The sequence below is a fragment of the Diplotaxodon limnothrissa genome, linkage group LG18 (genome assembly GCF_057381915.1).
Source record: "Diplotaxodon limnothrissa isolate DT_005_m linkage group LG18, D_limnothrissa_male_GT1.1, whole genome shotgun sequence".
Taxonomy (NCBI): domain Eukaryota; kingdom Metazoa; phylum Chordata; class Actinopteri; order Cichliformes; family Cichlidae; genus Diplotaxodon; species Diplotaxodon limnothrissa.
The window spans coordinates 16,669,891-16,681,125 of NC_140613.1; the positions used below are offsets into that span (position 1 = coordinate 16,669,891).

An 11,235-nucleotide genomic window follows, 5' to 3' on the forward strand; every position below is an offset into this window, starting at 1 on the left:
TTCCCCAAAACTTCTCATCAATACTGAATGAGGCGCTTTGGCCACGTCTTGTGTGTAAAAATGAAAATAAAGGGCGCCCTCTGCTGGTAATTAATTGCAGGTCAAAAGTATTTCTACATAGTACAAACCTTGTAGTACGCTTCTTTAAAGGACGGTCGATTTATTCCATGAAGGTAAAGTAGCCTCCAGACTTGATGATGTGCTGTTTTAATAATTTACTTTAAAACCGCCAGTTTCGCTACACGCATGCGCATTTCAATCCATAATTACCCAAGATGGCGGCGAAACGCTACAGTTTGCTGTAGTCGCTAGTTAGCGCATACCCAGAAAAAAATTACCAAACAAACCCAAAATTGGTTTTGTAACCAGCGGATAGACGGTAGTGTGGTTTAATACTAGCAGTTGGCGGTTGTGTTACAAAGGTTTTAAGTCGGGAAAATGAGCTACACAACGAAGGTGGTGCAGGTGACGAACGTGTCGCCGAGCACAACGTCGGAGCAGATGAGGACACTGTTCGGTTTTCTGGGAACCATCGAAGAGCTGAAGTTATTTCCGCCAGAGTAAGTTAAATAATTGTCTGTGGGCTTATTAGCGGCTTTAATAATGTAGTCACAGGCTGTTTGGTCGTGTTTCCTAGTAGACTCGGTAGACTGGTTAGCATGCACGCGTAGGTCCATGCTAACCAGTGACCTGGCCCGCAGTCTTTTATAATGTCTTTGTCTGGCCTCATGAACCACGCGTTAATCCTATTTATGTCTTTGATAGTCTGCTTATTTCCTAAACAGGGATAAAAACGTGTATTTAGGCTTAATATGTCCCCCTCGGTGTTTATTTGGGTCTTAATGTTACCGTAGTGTCTTGTTTTTCAAAGTATGTAAAGTCTCTTTTTATCAATGAGAGGAAATGCAGCAAAAGTGATTAATAATTAATATAAACACGCCCAAGTCGAGCTTGTGAGGAAGGGAAAAATTAGTTGTATTAACTTTAACGGTCTCTCCGATGTTTTGTTAGGGTTAGGATAACTCTACTCCTCCTTTCCCCAGTCGTTTTTATTATAATTGAGTCTTTCCAACAGTCCACAGTAAATTTTCTTCTAAAGTATACAGTCAGGGCCTGGGTACTTGTATTTATTTCTGTTTAAAGTGTATGTTATAAATCTGCTTTAAACTCTGTCTGCATATATTTGTTGTGTGTCAAATCCACACTTAAGTGACTAACACAGCATGTGGGTGCCACTGGACCACATCAGGTTGTCAGAACATTTTTCTCCAGCTGCTCCCTTTAGGGATTCACAGCTGACCATCTGCCTCAATCTCACCCTATCCCTAGCATCCTCCTCTGTCACACCAATCCTCTGCATGTCCTCCTTCACTACATCCATGAACCCCCTCTCTGGTTTCCCAATTTTCTTCCTGCCTGTTAACCCCATATTCAACATCCTTTGTCTAATATATCCACTGTCCCTCCTCTGGATGTGTCCAAATCATCTAATCCTTTTTTCCATGTGCTGTCCCTCTGATGTACTCATTTCTGATTTTGTCCATCCTGCTCACTCAAAGTCAAAGTCTTAACATCTTAGCGTCAGCCTCCTGTCTATTTGTCAGTGCCACTGTATTTAAACCATACATCATAGCAGGTCTCGCTACAGTTTTATGTACTCTTTCTTTCACACTCGCCACCATCCTTCTGTCACAAATCACCCTGACATTTGTCTCGATCCACTCCACCCTGCTCCAATCTTTTCTCCACCTCACTTGTGAACCGTTGATTTGGACGGTTGATACCAGGCATTTATACTCCTCTACCTTTGCTATTGCTGCTCCTTGCATTTTCAGTGTTACATCGGGATGTCAAAAGAGGCTGAAGAAAGCAATGTTTAGATTTTGTAAAAATGTTTTTTATTGCAGTTTATTCACGTCATTCTTCTTTACCACATCTATAGTGATTCGCCGATGCCGGTGACATCCCGGGTGTGCTTTGTGAAGTTCCAGGAGCCAGAGTCTGTTGGTGTGTCTCAGCATCTGACTAACACGGTGTTTGTGGACAGAGCGCTGATAGTGGTCCCGTTTGCTGAAGGTTTGTATAAAAGCTCATTGTTGAATGAATTGTGATGGTGCAAGACTGTAAAAAGGTTGTTGTTGGTTTTTCCCGTCTCCTGTGAATTCACCCTGGCATGCTTATATGAGCTTTGTAAGATAATTTTGAATGAAAGTGGTATTGCCATTCTCCTCCCATGGCTCGTGTGTTTAAAGCAGACTTCTGCTGTCAGATTTGTGGTGAACTGTTTTAGCGCATTGCACATCTGTTTTAGCACAACAGCCCTTAAACAGATCTTTGTTACCTGGAGTTAAGTTGTTCGGGATATAGTGAGGTGTTTGTCTCTGACTAAAACAGTAATGTGCTCTGCGCTCAGAAAGTTCAGTGTACCAAACTCTGCTTTACACACCAGGACACGGACATCTGTGGGCACCACAGGCACGTCAAAGTTCAGAAGTGATGTACTTGAAATGCTTAACCAAATGCATTTTTATTCTCACCATATATTGGACTACCACCTGTTAAACTTCTCTCTGTTATTTGTGTGTGTATGTGTGTGTGTGTGTATGTGTGTGTGTGTAATTTTTGTAGTGAAGAAGGCAAAAGCAGCCCCCTCGTTGATGGCTGAAAGTGGTCCTCTGCCTGCCAACAGGGAATTGTAGACATTTGCAAAGGCCAGCAAGCATACAAGCCCCACCACTCTCTCTCTCTTCTCATTTTGTCTCCTTTTTTTTCTTTCTCTGCCTTATCTTTTTCTTTCCTTCTGTCTAAATTGTCTTTCCCAGGTGGTTTTGAGAATAAAGTTCAGATTTCTAGGGCATAACCTGAAACTGTGCAAATTCTGCACTATTTAACGACACTTTTGAGGGCTGCTTGGTCAAGTGTTTTATGGTTAAGAAACGGTTCCTTTGCAGATAAGGCTGCCTGTATTCATCACTTTTTAATGTCAACAAATCCCATGAAAACACAGAGGCCATTCAAGTCCACAGACTAGTAAATGCTTGTTTGTTCATTAGGGTAATTGCAGCTGATGCAGTTTATTTAGAGTCGGTGCCTCAGGCACCATCATGCTCTTTTAAAAGCTCACTAGCATACGCAAACAGATTTTAAACAACAGCTGGAAGTAGTCCCCAGCAGATGGACAGTTGTTTGAATAACACCACAGTACTTTACGTTTACTGTATGTTTTTAAAGAAACCACTTCGCCTTCTATAGAAGTCAGACAATATATTTCTGAAAGTTTTACACCTGATCAGCTGGAAATCTGTGTCGGAAATCTATGCTATCACATGATGTTATGATAACATAATGAAATACAGCCGCAAGTACGGCAGTTGGTCTGTTCAGCACCGCCGATTCCTCCTGTGCATTTCAGAAGTTGGAGGGAAAATATGTTTGCATGTGATTTAATAATGACCTAAACAAAGAACAGAGACCCAGGAGGGGGAAAAGATCCCCGAATTTTACACTTTTATATCAGCTGGGACTGCATGTAAAACACGGGGACATGATTACACAGTAATTTACACATAATGCTACAGCACTAGCATAAATGCTGGTAACGCAACCACTTGTGTAGGTTGTGTTGTAGCCCCACAGAAGTCTAAATCAGGCATGAGATGGTATTCACTAGATTTGTGGACAGTAACAAGAATATTTCCAGCCTCATCCTTTTTTAAAATGGCTTTAAAAAACATCAACTTGGGAGTGACACCAGTTATTTGGCTCTGGTGCAATAATTGTATATGTCAGGGGTCTGGGTTATTTTTTAGTTAATACAGAAACACACTAATGCCAAAGTAGCCTACTCTGCACAGAGTAGATTTAAAACATTTTTTTAACTTCACGATGTAATTTCAGACTTGACAAGGGGAAAACTAGTCAGTGATTTAATAAATACATGGAACTAAAACTCTCTGGTATAAATCCTCTGAGATAGGCGACCGACATGACGTAGTGTTGGTCCAGTATCCTCTTTAACAGTGGTTTTCTTTTGTTGTTGTGTTTTACAGTTCTTTTTCCTGGCTCAGCCAGTCCTGTATACCAGGCCCTGCTGAAAATACCATCCAACCGTTTTGTCTCCTGCAGCATTTTCTCTCTCCAGTGTGCTCTTGTGTTTAAGTGTTGTGTGTCTGTATTTAGGTGATGTCTCTTTGTGAATGGATTAAGTGTGAGATGATGATGATGATGAGCTATTTAAAAGATAAAATTGGAGGTATTTTGCATTTTAAAATAAACAGCCCACCATCCTCTGTCCAGGTTTGGTTAATTGATGCAGTGACAGGTAAGGATACTGAGATAATGATGCAGGCAGCATCTAGCCTGAATTTTGTTATTGCCATTTAGCATATAAACTACTTAATTCTCTGAAATGTGTTTGTGGTGAGTAGACGCTGATGGTTTGCATAGTGTTCTTGCCGAATCCCTAAAATTCTCTCTGTTGTGTGTGTATCTCAATTTTTCTCTGTGTGCTTTTAGTAGCGAAGCCGCCAACGTGAATCGCTTGTTTCAGTAAACGTCAAAAATGAAAATTGAGGGCACACCGAACTGGAGAAGCAGCTGTGCTTGCTAACGTTTGGTTCATGACTTAAAAAACACATTCAGGTGATCTATTCTTGGCAGTGTTCATTGGAGTAGTGTGATTTATTCCAGCAATAGTTAAGTCACTGCAATGATTATGTTGAATTAAGGGAACTCTTCTCTGATGTATGAGGTAAACATGTGAAGAAATGTGAACACTTTTCTTTTTTTTTTTCTTCTCCAAAATGTCTTCTCTGTAGTGTGTGTGTGAGTGAGTGTGAGAAACCTTTCTTCTCTCCTAATGCCTTTTTCTTTATCCCTGTAGGATCTATTCCAGATGAGGCTAAAGCTTTGTCACTGCTGGCGCCAGCAAATGCTGTTGCAGGAATTCTGCCAGGGGGAGGCCTTCTTCCGATGCCTAATCCCATCCCCAATCCACCTGTAAGACCTCACTGTTTAACTGTGTTGGATGTTACATGGTGACATAACCAAAAGTCTTAACATTTTTGCTCTGACATGACAAAATGTAACTTGAAGCCTTTTTTTGAAAAAGTAATTATGCATTTAAAGACATACAGAAGCAGAGTGTAAGATAACATAAAAATACGACTCACAGATAAACTGGCTTTTGTTTATTTTTGTTTTAAAGTTGGATCATTTCAAAGTCCATCTGGTAGTTTGTATAGTTCTTTAAATCTGTTTTTTCTCCCTGTGTTGTATTTCTGTTTTTTTGGTTATTTGTAGGATTGTGGTAATGCAAAATTGTATTGTGCTCATTCACATCCTTTTAGTATAAATAGTTTGAAGCAGTCAGTCATGTTGCCGAGTTACAGGTCTCTTGCCAAGTTGTGACCAAGTAGTATCCTGTCTATGGTTTTCCTTCATCCACTCGCATATCCATCAGTTACTCCTTCGGCTCTGCCATGTTTCTGTCATTTCAAGTCGAAAGCGTATATCAGCATCGGTTAATGTACAGCGTGTCTGCTTACATCACATCTTTACATGCCTCGCTGGCCATTTACTAATGAGAGAAATTAGTCTCCTGCACATAAACAGTGATTTTTAGCCCAGTGTATCAGATAGCACCAATATAATTACATAAACACTTGTTAGGTGTTCGTATCTGGATATTCTTGGCCTGACATAAATTTGTTTATTCCAGCTTGCGAACCCCTTTGGTGCACCCAATATAGACGCAATGGCAGCGTTTGGATTCCCCGGAGCTGGTATGAATCCCCAGGTGAGAGGTTTTCTGAAATGGCAGTGAACGAAGTTGATGTTGAATGTTTTGAACTGACAGTCTTTATCCTCCCGTTTCCACACAGGCTGCTGATCAGCTGTTGAAATTGATGACGGATCCAAAGTAAGTCTCTTTAAAGATTCTTCTTTGAATGCTGTGCATTAGGGGTTTTTTTTTTTTTTTTTGTTATTTTTCCCAGGCACTGTAGAACAACTGAGGCACAGGAAAGAAGCAGTTGTTTGGTGTTTTGTAGTAATGAGTCAACTAATTAATATTTATTTGTTTAGACTGAATCCCCTGGCGGCTGGAATAAACCTGAATGCTGGGCTGAAGGCTGACGCAGCTAATAAAGAAATCGAAGAGGCAATGAAGAGAGTCAGAGAGGCCCAGTCGCTCATTTCTGCTGCTATCGAACCCGGACGTGAGTACATTAAAGTTCAGAAGATCTTGTTGCTAGGATGTTGGCTTTGCGGTATAAAACAGTGTCTGGATTGTCTGCACTGCTGTCATTACAAACACTTATTAGGTCAGCTTACTTCCTCAGATGATTTCCTTGGCAGGTTTTCATGTTTGCAAATAGTTTGTTTTTGCTTTTGTTTTCAGTGTTAAGAAAAAACGTTTGTTAACCCTTTAAAACCGGACGGAGCAGGCACGCTCCGTTTTGCGTAACTATTCTTAAATCCCTGTAGAACCGGAACCACGTAAGCTAGCAATAATTTTTTTTGCACATGAAACCGGAGGAGTTGTACGTACTTCTTATGCTATCAGCTCGTCCTAGATTACAGTTTCCTTCCACATATAGTTTTGCAAAAAACAGCATAAAAAGCACTTGCAGCAACAAAAACATAATATTCCAGAAACACGCTTTGCCAATTCGATCAGCTGTTCATAACACTTCCTACGTTGGAATAGACGTCAGCGCGAACTATCGTATGTCCGCCATTACCTGGCTGAAACCGGAAGTGGCATCTTTTTTTCTTTTTTTTTTTACCATTTTCTCTTTTTTGTTTTTTACCTTCGGGGCCTTATATGCCTATACTGGTGTTTTTAAAAGTCATGTTTGACTTCATGCTTTTCTGAATAGTTTCTGGGATGCTTAGAACTCAAATTGCACTACTGGAAATGGTTTATTTTGATGCACGTGCTGTTTTCTTTGCAAATTTGCATTATAATATTTATTTTTGTTTATAAAAATTGGTGTATCTCAAAAATAAAACTATGAAGACACTCAAAAAAACAAACAAACAATTTTCAATTTTTTGTAGTTTATTGCACTTTTTTGCAATTTATGTAGTTATTATAGACTTAATGCTTACATCTCATTAAAATTTGGGCTATAACGGTTGTATTGATGTATAGCAACTTGAAATGCTCTCAAAAATGGCACTACAGCATGTAAAAATATAAAGATAACTCTGGCGGACTTGGTTCTATGGTAGGTCTTAAAGGATAAAACACAGAGTACTGGAACTTGACCTGTATTTCATTTTCCTGACGTGCAGATAAGGAGACAAAGAAGAAGCGCTCTCGGTCCAGGTCCAGATCCAGAAGGAGGAGGTCCCGATCGCATTCAAGACACAGGTGATTTACTAAAACTTATCATCTGCAGAGCTGAGATGAGGAAACTTTGTATTGTTTGTTTTCACATGAACAGCAAAGTTAAATGTTGTGAATGAATGGTTTCAGGCGAACCAGAAGCAGGTCGAGGCGCAGATCCAGATCGAGAAGCAGAAGACGCTCCAAAAGCCCGCGCAAGAGACACACCCACTCTAGAGACAGAGGGAGGAGATCTCCCAGCAGATCCAGGTGTGCTAACTGTGTAAAAACCTGTCCTCGAACCTGTACTCTGAGGTCTGCAGCTGGGAAACCTGAGATCTAAATCTATATGCATGTTTTCTTTTTATCTACAGAGAGCGAAAGAAAGAAGATGCAGGGAGAAGGAAATCCAAAACACCACCCAAAAGCTACAGCACAGCGAGGAGGTCACGCAGTGTGAGCCGGTGAGTACAGCCAAGGTCTTCAGCTGACAAGTGCTTGAATTCTATTCTGGTAAAGACCTTTTAATATTAAGAGAATTTAATGACTGTTCTATGGTCAGATTTACCAAAGTACAAAATCAACAGGAACAGAATAGTTAAACGTACGTTTTTAAGTATAGTACTTCCCTAATCACGATAAAGCTGCTAATGCTTTAACAGGAAATAAGATTTAATGCATATGACAGTTATTAATGAAATACTAGATTTTTGGTTTTCAGTCAAATGTATTTATTTCAGCTGCTTCTAATATCCTGCGTATGTGCAAAACTTAAATTATTTTGTTCTGTTTGCAGGAGACGCAGGAAAAGTCGCAGCGCCAGCCGTTCTCCTAAGAAGTCTCCTAAAAGGAAAAATTCCCCGTCTCCATCTCCTCGAAGGTTGTCTGATGTGTTTAATACCTTCTGGCTGCACTGAATGTGTATTTTAAGTTTCTCCTGAATGATTTTTATTTTTTTTTTAAAGGAGAAGTAAACATATATCCATTACTAATCTTATTCTGGACTTTTCACTTTCCATCCTGTTCAGACACAAAAAAGAGAAGAAGAGGGAGAAGGAAAGGGACCGGGACCGTAGGAGCGATAAAGAGCGCGGCCGTGAAGAACGGGAGCGCTCCAGCAGCAAGAAAAAGAAGAGTAAAGACAAAGAAAGGGAACGTGACCGGAAATCAGATGCAGAGAAAGATGTTAAGGTTGGTGTGTTGTGGTTTTGGACCCTGTGAGCATCACTCTTCTAATGTTAGCCAGTCGGAGGGAGTTTGTACTTTTTTACTTTTTTTTTCGAGGTGTCTCATGCATCGGCTTCTTTTCCCAGATCACCAGAGACTACGATGAGGAAGAGCAAGGATACGACAGCGAGAAGGAGCGAGGCGACAGGAAGGACTCGGACGACTCTGCTTTGTCTCCTCGGTCGGTAGAAGGTAATGGCACAGCACGTTCCGCGAAGCAGGCCAAAGTTAACGGTGCCGATGATCGCCACGAAGAGGACATGGACGTCAGCGACTGACTCGTCCGTCCCGTCCTTTCCCACATTCTCCCTCCATGTTGGTTGTGAAAAAGCTACATCTTTCCCCCCTTCCTACTGGGCTGAATCTGAAAATGTGAATTGTTTGAAATGTATCAGTTTCTGTCACAGGAGGGAAGCGTGCCCTTTTGCAAATGTTTGATGCTAAAAATCGTCTGCCCTGACATTTTTCTCGGTTTGTCACATTTACTGTAAGTGGTCTTTCTGCTCTTTGCTGCTACAGATGTAATAGATTACAACTGGAAGTAGGCTTGCTTTGCGTTTCTTTAGCTTGTGTTACCAGATTTTTTTTTTATTTGTCTTTACATATGAACCTTTTTCATTTCTGTTGTGTGGGGTGGTGTGATGCACGGGTCTCTTGTCTTCACCAAAAATGCAAGCTTCTTAGCTTAGCTTCTTGTTATCTGAGAGTACTGATTGTTTTATCAAGGATTTCTTTTATATATTAAAGCTTATTTAAAGAGCTAAGACTGTGAAAATTTATAACTTCCACCTCAGGTTGGGGGGGCTAATGATACAGATATGAAAATCCTCACATCTGGTTTAAAAACACTTAAATCACAGACATGGTTCAGCTGTTTGATCACAGAGACAATTTTGCCTTCAAACTAGTCAAAGGCAGATGCGCCTAAATTAGTAATGCGTAGGTCCAGTGCAGCAATACTACATAAAGTCTTTATTGGCATAAAACTAATGCTGATGGAGGATTTCTAAACATAAATTTTCCAGTTCAGTTAGATCATTTTACATGTGGGCCACATATAGCCCACTTTGATGTGAAGTGGGCAGGACCATTTAAATAAAGTTGTGTAATTATAAATTTAGAACATATGGTTTTCATGAATTCACAGAAAATGCTTGTGTACTTCGGTGTCGTGGCTTGATCAACAGGAAAAGCGGTAAAACCGATGATAAGACAGGTAAAAGTTGAAAATCTAAGCATACCTTCACATTTTCTTAAGCTCGGCCAGAATGGAGTCTTTGCTGGGCTAATTCTGGTCTCTGGGACTTGTGTCTAAAACCCTAACTTGGACTAATCTGGCATAGGTTTCTAGACATTTAGGATGTTGAATATATTAAATCTTTCATATTAAAGTGAAAAGAAGCCCAGGCTCTGAGAAATTAAATATTTTTCAGATAAAATGACGAGTTTTATTTTCCAATGTCTGCACTAAACACTGAAGCCAAACGGACAGTGCTCTGCTAGTTTATTGCGTCTTCACACACTGACGATAAATCAGGGGAAATTTTATAATCTTTAGTATCTTGGGATAAAACCAGCTCTCCCTTCTTAGCCTCACCTCTTTAATAAACAGACTACAATATTGTCTTGAAGCATCGCCAGATTTGACCTAAAATACCCACTGAAGCGATAAGAATCCCCAATATATCAAAATATTTGTCCACCCCTCTGGAAGCCTCATAAAATTTTTATTACAAACACGCAGTCAGTTGAAAGATGATGCTGGTGCTTTATTTAAAGGGAAGTGAAGTAGGTATGGTTGCAGTACATATTAGCTGAAGCCAGACAGCTCAATGGATCAGATAATGTCTTATCTGGAGAGTTGAGAGATCCAGCAACGATCAACTTCACAGCTTAGTTCCCTCTACTTGCATTTATATATGTATACATATAGATATATATATAAAAAGATAATCATATGCAGACAACAATCAAGGAGAATTTATAAGCACTAAAACATTTTCTAAGAGTCAGTGTTCTAATTTCCAGTTTCTCCTTAAGTACCAGCCAGCCTGCAGGTAGTAGAACAGAGAATATACCTTTAAAGAAGCATGTGATCCAGGAGGCCAACACAGCCAGAGCATGCCTTAAATATACTTCTTATCAGTGCAGTGTTAAACTAAGAACAGTTTACCTGATATCTCACCTGGGTTCTCCCATTCACAAACGTACACACAACAACCCCTGGTACAGTACAGTTACTCACTCACACACTGAGCACATACGATCACGACAGACATGGAGAGACAGCCGAGAGGTAACATGAGCTAACCTGAAGATGCAGGAGACTGCGTCCCTGCGCAGGGAAAAGGCTCGGATATCGTACTGTAACAATGGAGGTCTTCTTTAATGCTAAACCTTATCCCAGCTGGTTAAAAACATTCTTAAGTACCGGAAATGTATTGCTACACAGTGTTACTCATTTGAGTCCATCTCTCTCTATATATTATAGATAATATATAAATGAATATTAAGCACAGTTTGAGGATATAGCTATATCTGCTATTCTTTTTGTTGTGAAGTACAGACGTGAATTATTTACAGACGAGGGTGTCAGTGCACTTTCAAGAATGGGAAGTCAGTTCTCTGTCCTTGAAGATGAGGGGAAATATTTAAATAGTGACGATGAAGTCTGA

The 11,235-nt window shown here is 40.1% G+C and overlaps 1 protein-coding gene across 1 annotated transcript; it reads left to right on the plus strand.

Annotated features, from left to right (window-relative positions):
* The first annotated feature begins 278 nt into the window (after positions 1 to 278).
* Positions 279 to 9,302, plus strand: LOC146613360 (uncharacterized). The gene is made up of 12 exons (XM_085377671.1): positions 279 to 560; positions 1,943 to 2,076; positions 4,883 to 4,998; positions 5,720 to 5,797; positions 5,883 to 5,920; positions 6,085 to 6,218; positions 7,300 to 7,378; positions 7,484 to 7,603; positions 7,708 to 7,797; positions 8,130 to 8,213; positions 8,362 to 8,524; positions 8,647 to 9,302. The coding sequence occupies exons 1-12, from the start codon at positions 439 to 441 to the stop codon at positions 8,836 to 8,838; spliced, it is 1,350 nt and encodes a 449-aa protein (XP_085233797.1). The 5' UTR covers positions 279 to 438; the 3' UTR covers positions 8,839 to 9,302.
* The last annotated feature ends 1,933 nt before the right edge of the window (positions 9,303 to 11,235 follow it).

What these genes read in the sequence shown, in the direction of transcription:
- LOC146613360 (XM_085377671.1), top strand. Translation starts at nt 439, where the DNA reads ATGAGCTACACAACGAAGGTGGTGCAGGTGACGAACGTGTCGCCGAGC. An exon ending in ATCCCATCCCCAATCCACCT is followed by an intron (nt 4,999 to 5,719) that starts GTAAGACCTCAC and finishes TGTTTATTCCAG; the next exon opens with CTTGCGAACCCCTTTGGTGC. An exon ending in AGATCTCCCAGCAGATCCAG is followed by an intron (nt 7,604 to 7,707) that starts GTGTGCTAACTG and finishes TTTTATCTACAG; the next exon opens with AGAGCGAAAGAAAGAAGATG.